The sequence below is a fragment of the Manis pentadactyla genome, chromosome 13 (genome assembly GCF_030020395.1).
Source record: "Manis pentadactyla isolate mManPen7 chromosome 13, mManPen7.hap1, whole genome shotgun sequence".
Taxonomy (NCBI): Eukaryota; Metazoa; Chordata; class Mammalia; order Pholidota; family Manidae; genus Manis; species Manis pentadactyla.
The window spans coordinates 100,519,317-100,533,947 of NC_080031.1; the positions used below are offsets into that span (position 1 = coordinate 100,519,317).

The 14,631-nt window shown below is 57.6% G+C and overlaps 1 protein-coding gene across 4 annotated transcripts in view; it reads right to left on the reverse strand.

The window, feature by feature from the left end:
* Positions 1 to 14,631, reverse strand: part of NRG2 (neuregulin 2) — a 171,250-nt gene that overhangs the window by 8,995 nt on the left and 147,624 nt on the right. For 2 of the 4 annotated variants that reach the window (XR_008993450.1, XM_036896698.2), the window contains exons 5-6: positions 8,757 to 8,815; positions 3,773 to 3,796 (exon numbers count right to left, since the gene is read on the reverse strand). Coding sequence is in view for 3 of the 4 variants with exons in the window: in XM_036896698.2 (XP_036752593.2) it covers positions 3,773 to 3,796; positions 8,757 to 8,815 (83 nt within the window). In the remaining variant the exon portion in view is untranslated. Of the gene's footprint in view, positions 1 to 3,772; positions 3,797 to 8,756; positions 8,816 to 9,223; positions 9,301 to 14,631 lie in introns of all 4 variants that reach the window. The other 2 variants (XM_036896716.2, XM_036896707.2) reach the window with 2 other exon arrangements.

The following is a 14,631-nucleotide window of genomic DNA, read 5'->3' on the forward strand; positions in this document are numbered from 1 at the left end:
GGCAGGGCAGACCCGTGGGGACAGTGGTGCGTGGACCCTCCCCACCCCTGCCCCCAGAGCTTCAGGCTCCCTTCCATTACCTCCCTCCCCAGCCACGGTCTCCCTCCTGGGTGTCCTGCTACCCTGACCTCCACCCACCTGTGGATCTGGTCACAGAGTACCCCCGAGTTTACCTTCCCAAACCCCAAGCCCTGCCCGGAGTGTGTGTGAGTGGAAAATGCAGGGGGTTGGGGGAGAGGGTGGGATGGAGGTGAAGTTCCTAAGGCCATAGGGGGAGGGCAGTCCAGCCTGGCCAGCACGCTGCCCTGCCCGACTATGGCCTGGTGGCTGTAAAGAGCCTGATGGGCTCGGGGAGCTGTTCTCCATGGTGGGGAACATGGGATCCTGGGCAGGGCCTGCCTCACCACTTCAGCCGCCCTAAGACAGTGGAGAGTGGCTTGTTCCAGGCGGGTAACAGGACATCAGACCCAGAGGCTGGACTTCGGAGGGATGCCAGGGCCAGGAGCAGGGACAGAGTGGGCCAGGCCCCTGGCAGGGTTGTGGCCCTGGGCCACTCCAGCCTTCCCTGTCTTGGCTGTGAGAAGCCCACGAGTGGCAGCACAGACCCCTGGCATCTGGGACAATTCCTGTGCTCAAGGAGCAGCCCTCAAAAAGACCTGAGCACCCCCCCACCTCCCACTTCTTGGTGGGGCAACCTGTACTCTTCTAGAGCAAAGGAAGCCAGGAAGAAGGAAAGGAAAAAGGTGACAACCCCAGCCACTGTCAAGGCCTATAGCCTAGACATCCTGCCCTGCCCCCAGCTCCACCTGTCGGCTGGCCCCTCAGAAAGGCTCCCTGCCCCCAGCACGGGGATAAGTGGCAGCTGGACCCCAATACCTTGGTGGAGCCCTGGGAAATGTCCCTAAGCCCTTGGACTTGCAGAAGCCGCTGTGGGAAAGGTGCACTCGGCAGCAAAGCCCCAGGGCCGCAGACCCTCTAGACACAACCTTTAGAACTATGCCTATCGGATACACAGACACTTTCACAGATACACTCACACACATGTCCAGCAAAGCACACGCAGACGTGCACACACAATCATGCAGAGTTTTAAAGTCGTGCAGAGATAAACCCACATGCCCTAGCTGGTCATTCATGGCTCTATGGTGCCATCTGGGTTCTCGCGTCTTTGTAGACCCACGCCCTTGATCCTGAGGAGTCTTAAAGAGCCCTGCATCCCGGACCCTGACCTCTGCACCCTGCTGCCGGTTCACATCCCCACACCCCTTGGTCCCCTCTAGTCAGGCATCTGTCGCTGTCACTCCTCTGAAACCACTCTGGCCATGGTCACCAACAGCTGCCTGCTGCTAAGTCCTGTGGCCATCTGTTTTGTTCTCAGCCGACACCCCTTTAGCAGGGTGCCAGGCCCATGCCCCCTGGACGGCTCCTTTCTCCTGGGGCTCCTCTTCCTTCACTGGCTGGTCTCTCTCTCCCAGCTGCTGCTCCTCCACCGAGGCAGAAGGGCCCAGAGCTCCCTGGCTTCTCTCTTTTCTCCACCTGCCCTCTCTCCTCTCTGATCCCACCCAGACTCAGACCTTAAATGCCATCTGTGTGCTGCTGACTCTCGAGCTCCTGAGCCCTGTGGTGACTGCTCCCTGAGCTCCAGACTCCGACAGCCAAGGGCTGTGTTCTAACAGAAGCACCTACGCCCCACCTTCTTTCCAAACTGCTCTCTGCTTTTCCCATCTCTTCAGCACCTTGCCTGTTGCTCAGGTCCCGAGGCTTGGAATCATTCCTTGTGTCTATTACGCTACCCGGGCCATCAGCAAGTCCTCTCAGCTCCCAAGGAGACCCTGGATCTGACTGCTTCTTGCCGTTTCTACTGCTTCCAGCTGATGCTGTCCCACCTGGACAGCTGCTCACCGTCTGGCTGCTTTCTCTGCACAATGTCCCGTCCTGTCCCCAACCCAGTCTATTCTCTGCCCAAAGGCCACTTGATTTCTAGCCATAAAGCAGATCATATTACCCCTCTGCTTAAAAACTCACAGTGGATTCCCCCTGCAACTCCAATACAGCCCAAAGCCTTACCACGGCCCATGAGGCCCCTGGTTACCTGGTCCCAGCTTTCCTTGAATTTCTCATCTGGGGTCCCCTCCCCCATGTCGCCTGTGCTCCAGAGTCGCTGTCAGTCTTTCTGTCCATTGCACATACAGCCACACCACCGGCGACTGGCTGAGCCCTGCCTCCAGCTCCCCCCACCCCCCAGGTGACTGCAGGGCTGGTTACTTTCATCAGCTTTGAGCCAAACGGCGCCTCGTTGGACAAGCCTTCCCTGGCCACTGGGCTGAAGAGGCCCCCACCTTGGCGGGGCACTATCCTACTGCCTTCTTCCATTTTTCTGTACATGCTTGCCACTGCCTAACCCCTCTCCTGTCTTCTGTCTGTGTCGGAGGGCAGGGGTCCTCTGTACCCCACCACCAGGGTTTGGCGCATCCTGGGGCTCAGGATATGTTGAGTTGGTGAGTGAACGAATACACACACCATCACTACAGACACAGATGCACATTGGCACACGCGTATCACCTTCACACCCACACAGCTCCACCTGCACAACGCTCAGCCCTGATACAAATGCCCTCCCCAGCCCCGTGCATGCACTTTCTGCACTGAGACCAAACAAGGTATAAACATTTTCGCCCCCATAACAATGCAGATTCACCCCTGAGCACCGTGTCACCACTGGACAGGCTCCACACACACTCAGCCCCTCTGCTGCCCACCCTGTCGCCATCAGCAGATAGACAGGCATGTGCCTCCACACAGACTGTTAGCTCGGTCTTCTCCTGAGAGCAGCCAACAGGAGCTAGGTGATGGGGGATCTCCCCAGACCTGCCATGAGAACAACGTTCCTATAACTGCAGGCTCTGCACTATGAGGTCTGACCCCACCAATGCCTTGACCCCTCTGAGCCCCTGCATCACTCTTGCTGTAACACATCAATCTCGCTGTAACACATCTGGACACCTAAGGCCAGGGTACAGCCTCCCTGCACAAAGCCAGAAAGCTAGACAGACTGACCCCTCAAAGTCCCTTTTTGCCCAAGGCATATTCCTGGGGCTGAGGGGCGGCAGTGGGAGGGAGGGTCTGAGCTGGGGGGCAGGAGGGCAGGTACCAGACGCCAGCCCACCCTGGACCCTTGCATGTTTTGCCCACAGAAGAACATGCGTGCTGTCATGGGGACAGATCATGGAGGGAGTGACAGCCTCAAGCAGATGGCAAAGCCCGGCAGATAGACACAGAGCAAGGGAAGAGACAAATGGGCCACCAGCCTGGTGCAGAATGAAAAGCAATGGAAATGGGAAAAGGAAGGAAGGTAGAAGTCAAATTGGAAGGGATGCCTCTCTGCACAACTCTCCAAACCAGGATCTGTGGCTTCTAGATACTGGCTCGCCAAAGGGCCTGTCCCTTGTCTGGCCCACCCACTGGGATGCACACAGCTCAGGAAGCCCCTCCCCTTGGAGGCTTCCTGCGGTTGGGCCCAGGCAAGGGAACACTACTGGACACTGGGGGCACCGTTTGAACCCCAGGACACTCTGTTGCTCAAGAGCGCCTCTCATCTCCCCCTCATCAACGTAGTTTATGACAGGATCTCTTGATGGGGCCAGGGGAGATTTTGGCATCATCCTTTTTCCATTTTTTTGGAAAGAAAACAAAACATCCAGCACACATGGTGTCAGAGGCTGCAGAGAGGGGCTGTGTGGACGGCACCGACTCACACACACAGGCTCCGTACCCTTTAGTTCAAATCCAAGGTGCTCTGGCAGTGCAGAAGAGAGGCGGGCCAGAGAGGGGAGGGAGTGGAGGGAGAGATACGGACAGAGAGAGATGGGGGGGCAGGGGAGAGAGAGAGAGAAACGTTGGTCAGGACTCTTCAGACACCAGCAGCCAGCCTGTGAGGTGAAAGCAGGTTAGTGGTGTCCCCTCCCGGCCTCCTGAGCCCCTTCCCTGGCACACCGCCCCCAAGAGCCCCGAGTGGGGTGGAGAGAGGAAATGTTAGGCTCAGCAGGCAGGGCAGGTTCTTTAGAGATGAGCTGTGGGGTTAGTACCTGGTGGGGAGGCAGAGGCGCAAGAGTCAGTTGGCGAATGTCCCCAGGGAGGAAAGGTAAGTGGGCGCGGGGGCCCAAGGAGGGCCCATTCTCCCACGCCCAGCCCCACAGCCAGGCGGGCAGCACTTGGGAGCCCCCCTGTAGACAGCTTGCTCAGCCCTGAGCTCATTCATGGGGCACCCAGACTGGTCCCTTGAGCCTGCCTGGCTTGCTCATCTAGTAGGAGCCTGGGCACGGAGACTCAGGGTCTGTGGTGGGACAGGAATGGGGAGAAGAGGAGGCTCCAGGGGGTCGGCCACTTCTGTACTTGATGCCCCAACACCCTAGAAGCCGACAGGGGCTAGGACTCAGCGTCTGAGCTGTTTTCACTACTTAGAAAAAGCAAAGTGCAACTCAGAAATCTGAGTCGAGTGGGTTCACTTGTGGGACACCTGTGTCCCTTAAATTGTGGGCCAGCTACTCTCTGAAATGGGAGGTAAACATGTGATTTCAGAGCCTTATGAAGTAGATGCCCACACCAAATAAGGGTCAGGTGAAAGGGCCTGGCCCCAGGGGGTCTGACACTGACCCCCTGTGTGCCCCCAAGCGTGCCCAGCCTGTCAGCTGTCGGCCTCTTATCTGTTCATTGGGGATCAGTGGGGATCAGGCCTGGCCATGGGATCTCTGGGCACTCTGCCACCTGACTGTGCTTCAGAATCATCCAGATCAATGGAAGCAGGCTCTAGGGTGGGAGCCCAGAAGTCTCAGCAGTGTTTTTGAAAAACTCACCTACCATTCTAAAGTAACAGCCAGTACCTGTCTGCAGGCCTTGAGCCTCACTTTTGTCCCTAATTTGCTGTGTGCATGTGGGCAGGTGAGAGGCTGTTTCTTCATCTGTCAAAAAATGTCAGTCCATGGTGAGACCTGGCTCGCATGAGGCTCAGCGCGTGTGCAGGGCCTGCTTTACAGCCTCCCAACATGCACAGGGAGCTCTGCTAGGCACAGACAGGAGGTGAAACTGTGTTCTCCTCGGAGGAATGAGTGTGTGTGGGAGCCAGCAGGAGGTCCTGTGCATTGTCCATCCCTGGCTATCCTGCTTCCTGATAGGGATTCCAGAGGGTTCTGCTACTGGGAGAGGGCAGGGTGGCTCTCAGCCAGGGGACCAAGATACGGCTCTGACTTAAAGAGGCTTGAGGAAGCACCCAGGGCCCTGACCCCCAGTTCCATGCAGAGACAATGCCCTCAAAGCATGAACCCCAGCCCTTTCAAACAAGAGCCCTTCTGTGCAGTCCTGTTAAATGTGAGGTTGGGAGTGGTCTTAAATGTGGCTTCTCTGCAGTCTTCCTCTTACTGCTTGGAGTTAGGAGTTACCATAAGCATAATGAGCCCATGCCTCTCCCCTGGCCTCCCAGGGCTGGCTAGCTGTGCTAAGCAGACAGTACAAACTTGACAAGCCCAAACTCGAAGGAGTAGTTCATATTGTGGTCCTGGGAACCCTGCAGGCAGCTTGAGAGAGCTCACATGGGGCGGACATCCACCCATACTCCTGTGAGAGAGAACAGTCTAGCCTGACCACAGCACCTGGGACACTAAGAGGTCTGTGGTTCATAGAGCTAGTTGGAACCCCACTTTTGATTGCTGTTGTATTCGATGAGACAGCTAGGGTCCAGTGGTGCTAGGACACTTTCCTAAAATCACACAGCAAATTAGGAGGCAGAAGGGAGACTAGAGGCCAGTTCTCTGGTTTTTTGGAACGAAGCCATGGCTATTCCTGACCACTGAGTCTCTGGGTAGGCAAGACTGGCTAGTCTTGAGGACAGTGGTCGTCTTGGTTCCCAAGGCCATTTAAAAACTCCCTTCTGCATCATTCCTCTGAGACCTGTGTAAGAGCGGCAGCAGCCTCTGAGCCTTCCGACTGGCCTCCCCTTGGAGTCAAAGGCCGCTGCTGTTTTGGATGGACCATCAGTAGCTGGCAATGTCACCGAAGGCTTGGCTAGTCTCTAGGAAGGCGGCCCTGCTTCCCTCTCACTGGGAAGGTATCCCGAGGGGCCTGCAGCATGTGTGCCCAGTAAAGAGGACAGCCTCCCATTCATCAAGTTCACTGGCTGCCACTCAGCCAGGATGGAGTGGCACCACTGAGCTATAGACAGTGCCAACTGGGCAGAAATTTGCATGTTGACTGGTAACTAGGCAACCTGATGCTGGACTTCCAACAGTGCCAGGCTTACCAGACCATATGCAGTCTTCAGCCTGGACAGTCACAGGGACCTGGACAAGGAGGCCGTGATGTGGGCCTCAGAGCACGTGCTCATGTGTTTGAGCCCTTGTGAGCATGTGTGTGTCTGCACATGTGTGAATGTGAGTATGGGCTTGTGTGTGTGTGTGTATGTCTGCAGCTATGTGTGCTCTTTTCCCTGGGGGAATAGAGCTGCACAAGTTTGGCTGTAGGGAAGGGGAGAGGTGGCCAGTGGAAGAAGGAGAAGCTTCAGAGTGCTATTGTGGCCACAGGCTCTGTTTCCATGGCTTCTGCAAAAGGGAACTGGGTCTGGAGGCTGTCTGGGCAGAGGTGAAGGTCAGACATTGCTCAGGATGTGCTGAGAGGCAGCCTTCAGGGGACTGGTGCTAGCCCTCCTACCCTCAGTCCCATAACCTCTCCCCTACTGTAGCAGGGAGAGGTGCTCAACTGAACCCACCAGCAACAGCAGTCTCTCTGCTAATATGCATCACCTCATCCTTACAACAACCCTAGATGCATAAATGTTACTATTCCCATTTTACAGATGAGAAAACAAACAGAATAAATGAGGCCCTAGAACTAGTAAACTCAGCAGCTGGCATTTTTATGCAGGTCTGTCGGAGGCCTGAACACTTAGGCTAGCATGTTTTACTACCTTTTCAGTAATTATCTGACCAAGCCATGCATGAGGTGCTTTGGGCAAAGTACTTGAATAATGAAATCATTTACAAAAAGGTAACACAGCAATGAGCCTGATACCACTAGGCAGGAAGGCCTGGGGCTGCCTTTCCAGGTTCTTTTCTGGGCTCCCAGGGTCCTGCTGACCCTCCCAGCAGGTCTGAGCTGAAAGCTGAAGCCGCCTGGCCGGCACAGAGGCTTGGACAGTGGCTGAGTTGCGGAGGCTCTGCTGCTCTGACTTGGGACAGGGACAGGGCTGGGACTCCCTGTACAGAACAGTCTCACAAGCTGGGAGGCTCTGGGCCTGAGGGTGAGAAGGAACAGGCAGGCCCTCCACTGCCTCTCTGCCCTGGTCCTCAGCCTCTGCCTGGCTGCCTGCTCCCCCCTGAGGCCCCTCTAACTTAAGGTCCTCCACCGGCGCTGGACCTGACTCCGCTCTTCCTGGAGCCTGGGCCCACGGGCTCTGCTCTTATCCCCACAGTCTTCCTCCCTGGCCTCCGACCAGAGGGGCCTGGGGAGACTGCTGCCTCCCACACTCTGGCCATCTGGGTTGACCGGCCCCCACCTCCCTGGGGCCTCTACTTCCCTTTCTAAGTCTTGGCCTCCAGGCTCTTGGCAAGGAGGGGACGGTGATTTCTGGGCTTTGGTACTGTGGCCTGAGGAAGATTGATAAAACTCATTTCTCCACTCTGAGACCCAAACCTCAAAGCCCTCTTCTCCGGGGCTGTCTTACGGCCCCTGGGCTCTGCACTCGGCCTCTCCTGGAGCGCCCCACTCCATGCCCAGGCACCTCACTCTGGTCCTGGCTCTTCGTGGGAGCCAGCTGTCCTCCCCGGAGAGCAGGAGGTGGGCTGGGGCCCAGCCAGGGCTGGTGTGCTCTGGAGGCTAGGTGGCAGGGTCCTGCCGGGCAGGCCAGCAGAGCCCTGGGCCCCGAAGGGAGCCCGTGGCTGGCCTGTGGCTTTTTGCTCTGCTCCACCTCCACCTGGTGGCACTTGGAGGAACTGCTCCCAGGTCCGAGTAAAACAGTTGCAGCCTCGTCCGTTGACCGGCAGGCTTCACATTTTTTCAGCAAACTATGCAAACCAGAAATCGCCAACCTCAGAAGTGATAGGAAGGGAATGAAGTCCTGTTTGGAGACTCAGACCAGAAAGGGCCTGGAGAGAGTCACCAATCAGCCCTGATTCCTCATTCCCTCGGTCTTCTCGCGTCTGCAGCAACCCCCCACGGCACCCATCCTGTAGCCACATAAATATCTCCAGTCTCTGGCCCCCATGGAAAACACTGCCCTGGGGTCTGTTCTCTCTCCCGCCCCCTTTACCAACCATCCCTTCTCGCCCCGAACTAAAACAAAACAAACTCTGGCCAGCTTTGAAGACAGGCTTTCCGAGAACTTGTTTCTGTCTCTCAAACGCACCAGCACACATGTGCGCACCCTGCCCTGCCCGACAGCAGCCCAGCTTCCTCAAACAGGCCTTTAGAGGCAGGGGGGTGCTCTGTAAGAGCTGCTTCCCTTCCGGCCAGGCTGCCTGGTGGCACAAGGGGTGAAGGGGCCTGAGCGTGGCTCTGGCTGGCTGCAGACAGAACCCAGGTCACTGTGCCGGGCAGCACAGCCACGGATGGCAGGGCACATGAGTCTCCTCTGCGCAGGCTTCTGGAGGGCGCCCAGGACACACTCTGCATCTACCCCACTCTAGTCTTGCGAAGCAAGGCCCCAGCCCTCCCGCTGGGGGAGACTGTCAGTCACCAGGGAAGAAAAGAAATAGAAGAAAGAGACATACTGGAGAAGTTGACCATTGCGAACTGCTGACACCTGTCCCCGGTGTATCCCACAGGACACCTACCAAAAGAAAGAAAACCGGAAAGAGAGAGCCAGGATAGCAAGTCACAGGCAGCGCAACACCCCGGCACGGGCTCCTGCCGATGCCAGCTGGGTTCCTTGCCACCGTTACCATTTGTATTGGCCTTGCCACTCTGCCCCTTACCTGCAGCCCTGCACTTTAAACCCAAGGATTAGGCCAAAAATGAAAAACAAAGCAAAATGAAACAAAACAAAACAAAACAAAACAAAACAAAAGAACTAACAAACCAAAATACAGAAAAGAAAAAAGAAACAAAACAAAACAGCCAAAGATCAAAACAACCAACACCCCTGGCCCTATGCCCTACACGGGGGCGGGGGGTGGGGGGAACTGCACCCAGAAGCTTTCTAAGGAGCAGGGACTCGTGTTTGTATCTTCAAACATACTTTGCTTAGGATCTGGCATGTACAATCGCAAAGGCAGTTTCTCCAAACATCTCTGTCCGAAGAATCCGTTTGGACATCTGGAGAAGGAAAAGGGGAAAAATCACAGAACAAACTGGCATCATCCGCGAGGCTCAGGTTAGAAATCAAAGTGCACAGTGATGAATGAGAAAACCAAGTCGGGCGCCGGGGCACACTCGCTGCTGAAGGGGCTGGAGACGGGGCTGGGTGGAGGGCTTGGAAATCTGCTCCGAAATCTCTCTAGTAGATGTGGCTCCGCGGGGGGGTGGGGAGGTGGGGGCGGGTTGGGGAGGATGATTGAGGGAAGCAGGCTGGGGAGTTAGGAACTTGCTGCCTAGTTGTCCTATGGCCCTCGGGACTTCCCTTCCCACCTGCCTGGGGCCCCAGGAAGCCACAACTGTAGCCCCGTGGCGCCAGGCCATCAGCAGGCAGGGTGCTGGGAGCCCTCTGGAATACCAAGTTTCGGGGAGCTGCTCCTTCCAGACCCTCCCGAAGGGCTCTCTCCAGGGCCCCAGGCAGGTTTTTGCATCCACGAAATGCCCCTGAAAACCTCAAAGGAGAATTCCGGGATGTTGCTCCCAGACTGTGTGCCCACGACACAGGGACCATGGAGGTGTGTCATCGTTCCTCTCAAAGAGGGTTCTGTGGTCCCGTAAGTTTGGGAAATCCATTCCTAGGCTTCCCTCTAGAGGGGCAGTGCATGTTAGCATGTGAAATGCTATCGAGTTCCGTAGGAGGAAAGAGCTGAATTTTCCAGAATGTCCCAAATCTATTTGACCACAGAAGTCATTTTTTGAGGAACCCTTGTGAACACAGTTTGAGGAAAGCTGTCCTAGAGTAATCCATGTGGGAAAAGCTTCATGGGGAACAGGCGAGGCTGGAGAGGAGCTGAAATCACCAGCACCCCAAAGCTGGCCTGCTGCGGCCAGGTGTAAGGCACCCAGCCTCAGGTGGCAAGAAGGACCTGGGGCTAGAGCAGGCACCCCAGGGACCCTAGGGCCCCCTCCATGCCGGGGCCGTGCCGGCTGCCAGGGATGCCTGCCTCCTCCCCATGCCCACTCCTCCATCCCTGCCTGGCTCTGGGGGGCTCTCTCCCACAGTGCCTCCTCCGTAGCTGCACAGCACCGCCCGCTCGCATGTCTCTGACCTCGTCCTCACCCCCAAGGCACACTTCCTTCTGCTCTTTGGCTGCCACTCTCCCCTCTGGTGAGTGCCTGTCTTGCAGGTTTCTGGGAGACAGGCCCAGCCCTGTACTCTCTTCTGACCCCCAGCAAGGCCAGATACTTGAGGGAAGCTTACAGACAGGGCCAGACTGGCCCCCGAGGCCTGGACCCGAAGGTGGGTCTGTGTGGCCTCTGCCTCTTCTTCTTTAGGGAGTCAGGGAAGCCCATCCCCAGCGCCCCCCCAGGAACAGGTCGTGCTCAACACTGACTGGTAAACCTCCTTCAGAGGTGAGTGTACTCTGCCTCTTAGCATTCTGGGGCATGCCGACCGTCAGAGGTCCTTGAACTCATAGGGCCTGCTGGCCACTAGCTGTGACAGACACCACGAAAACCCTACAGTCCCCCGGCTGGCCTGGGAGATTGGGAGTGGTGGTGGGCAGGCAGCTGAAGGTTTTCCAGGCCTCCACAGCATTTCTCTCTGGGGAGGCGGGAGGCCGGGCCTTGCTGTGAGGGCAGCGTGCAGGCAGTGTGTCTGGCTAACGGCCGGGGTGGACGGCTGGGAAGTGTCTGGAGAAGTGGCGGGGGGACGACAAGAGAACGTGATGCATGCTCGTCCTGTTGAGCAGGTGGCTTGGAGGAGGCGGCTACCACCTCGTCTGCGCACCCTTTCCTGGTCCCTGGCCCTGGTGCTCGCCACCGCAGCCCAGGGAAATGGAGGCAGAGGCTCAGGCTTCCCAACCAGCTCCAGTCAGGCTCAGCTACTCTTCCTCAGCTCTCAGAAACGGATGTCCACTTGGGGTGGGGGAGAAAGACCCAGGAAGCTGCCAAAATGACTTTTGGAATCAATGAAGGAACAAGAAAGAGACAGATTTGACTGTGTGCAGTGTCTAACATAAGCCCGGCTCTTGGAGACAGGGACAACGTGTGTGTGTGCGTGTGCGTGTGTGTGTGTGTGTGTGTGTGTGTGTGTAAGAGAGAATGGGGGAGTGCAGGGGCAGAAGGGGACAGAGGGGAAATTTATTCTCACTGCTAAGAGTCAGGGATGCTGTCCCATGGCCCCCGGAGACTGATGATAACTAAGCCTGTCCCTGTGGCTCTGATTCCACACCCAGCCTGGACTAACCCAGGGTCCTTACATCTTTCACAGCCCCTGAGTTGCACAACGCCAGGTGGCACATGGACATGGTCTCCAACGCAGACGTGCCCCCTGGACGTGTGCAGTGTGGTCCTACTCTCCCTGCCATGGGAACGTGTGCTCCCCGCTGGCTGGAGGAGAGAACAGGCAGTGGGGGGCGGGCACAGTGAGGGGTGGGGAGGGCTGATACCCCATGCTGTTCTTGGGGCACTTTGGTTGTCTGGGACCCACCTTCCAGGGGCTCCTGGACACTTCTGCTCTTTCCTTAGCCCTGTTTGCTGAGGATGAGCCGTGTCCAGAGACTGGGGCCTCCCTAGAGAAGGTCTGGGGTGGGCCTACAGCCTCTCTCTACCTTGTACCCAGGACCAGGTGACAGGGTACAGGTGACGACAGCCGGTCACCCAGGAGGGAGGTTTGAATGCAGTGTGGGTGGCTGGCTGGTAGTGGGTAGGTTCCTACTCAAACAGGGATTGACCCTCTGAGTTCCAGGGGCACAGGGGACAGGTGAGAAGGTGTGGCAGGTAATAGTCTTCACAGCCCTTCCTGCAAGTCATCAGCTGTGGTTACAGGAAGGCCTGTGCCCAGGGCTGGAGAAGAGCAAGGTGAGGGGGCAGACAGGAGAGCCCATGGGCGGCATCTGGGGTGACAAAGAGGTAGGGACTCTGCCTCCTCACTTCCCACCCCCCTCCCGGGCCTCAGTTTCTCCTTTTGGTAGCCTGGGGATAATGCCAAGTGTGCTGCCCTCACCCAGGGGAGGGGGAGGATGAAGGATGAGGGGGCGGCCCGGGCACCAGAGGGAGTGCAGGGCCTCTGGCCTCAGGAGGGGTGGGGTGGAGAGGTGGAGAGGATGAGCAGGCAGATGGGGATGGGATGGGCATCACCTGAACACTGGAGGGGCGGGTGGGGAGCAGAGGGATGGGGGTGAGCCGATGGGAGGGAGGCATGCCGCTGGTATGTGCACAGGGCTGGGAAGAGTCTTGTTCTGTTATCATCCCCTGAACCAGTCCCCAGGAGTCACGCACCAACCGTGCTCTACAAAAACGCGGAGAGAAGAGGAGAAAGCAGCGAGAGGACGTGCAGAGGCCCCTGTCTGGCCCAGACAGGGATAGTCACCTTGATTTGGACCCCCATTTTCAAATCCCCCTAAGTTTTCATTTTTTTTAAAACAAAATTCAGTATCAGTGACACTGTTTCTTTTGGCTCTGAATTGCAGAAAAACAGGAGGGACGGAGTGTGCCTGCTTTCCAACACTCCCTGCGGGGCTCTGAACCGATACACAATGACAAGTGTCAGAAAACCAGGAAGGAAAACTGATTTTTATAGAAACTGGAATGAAACTGACCAGTCTAGTTTCATTATCCAAGCTAAGCGGAAATGCAAAAAAATCAAAATAAAAAGTAAACAAACAGCACAAATGGTAAGACGTGAGTTCCGTTTCCTAAGTTCTTTCCTTTTCATTCCATTCAGGTGCCATCAGGAACCCCAAGAAGCCTGCCCCCCTTCCCTCCCAGCTCCCAACCCCCAGAATGGCCTCTGGGTTCTGCCCTGCCCCCCGCCCCCTGTCCTTCTCCAGCACAGCTCTGAGGACCTGCCCTCCTGACAGCAATCCCAGCCAGGGACGCCCCTCTCCCCTGTGGCTCAGGGAGTCAGGGAAGTTGCTCCCAGGAGTCCTTGGCTGGGGCTGACCCATGGCAGGTTGAGATGGGGAAGTGGTGGTTCTGTGTGCCAAAATCAAGGCCTAAGTGGTGAACCCCAGTGCCCTGGGGGGTGGGGAGGAGAAAGAGGATCTTCTCAACGATTCAGGCTCCTGTCCTCTGCTCCCCTCCGATCTAGCTCGGTGGGCAGCCCTGCTGGCAGGACCCTCTGGGAACCCATATTGCTCATCACTCCCCTTCCACACTAAACCCTAGCCTGGGCCCCCGGGCCCTCCTCAGCCCTGGCACCTGTCCTGGGTGGCTGAACTCTTCCCTACCTGGGGCCGGGGCTGATTTCTGAGATGACGCTGGATCCCATTAAGGTTCTGGGGCCCAAGGGGCCAGGGAATAGGACAGGTCTGGCATGTGTGTATTGGGGGGACAAAAGAGGGGGGTGCAGAGCTGGGCTGTCTCTGTGAGGTATTCTACAACCCTTATGAGTTTCTATAGCCTATTCCAAAGAGCTCAGAGCATTTTAAAGGCTAGAATGTTCCCCAGGGTCTGTAGAACTAATGTGGCAGCCTCCTTGAGGCAGAAGGAAGGGAAGGATGAGGGGCTGAGTCTGCGCTGAGACGTCCCCTGGGGGGCCTGCAGTGGTTGCTGGGACTGCCTCCTGAGATCCAGGATGGGAGAGGCCGGGAAGGGGGTGCAGCAGGTGAAGGGTGGGGCCAGGGAGGAAGCCAGCCAAGGAGGCCAGCTGGGGCAAGAGGTACAGATCTGCTTGGCGGTTGGAGCCAGCTAGGCCAGCACTGAGGGGAGCGGGTGCAGGAGGCAGGGCCCCCCGCCACCATGCTGGGAGGCGAGGGCCTTGGCCAAGGCTGTGTTCAGGAGGGGGAGGCAGCCCCGGAGCTGGGGCCCAGGGCAGGAGGGCCAGGGAGTGCTGGATCTGACCTCGTCTGAGGGGAGGGCAGATGCCTCTCCCTGAATCTCCATCGTATTCTGGTGGGACATTTCGCCCGGATGCCATGGGAATGGGGCAGCTTCGGCACCTCGCCAGAGCCCAAAGCTGTTAACGATGCCCCCCCTCCCAGTCCTCCTCAGGGTCTCGCCAGAACATGTGCTCTCCTCACCAAGCTCCCCCCACCCTGCTTACCCAGCAGAGACTCTGTCAGGGGGCACTGTGGGCCCCGCTGCCCAGGGATCTGGCAGGGCCTGACAAGCCCTCTGATGACTCTGCTCCCACCTGCCCTGGCGCTAGGGGGGCAGGCTTGGCCCTTGGGGAAGCCGAGGAGCCTCCGCTGGGGCTTCCCCTGCACCCTGACCTCCCGCACGGGGCCATGCCCGCGGGGTGTCCTTGCTGGTGCCCTGTCACTGCCTAGGGAGGGGCTAGGGACTGAGGTGGCGCAGGCAGCCCCCAGGGCACCATATCTGGACAGTGGGTCCTGCTGGGGGGAGAGC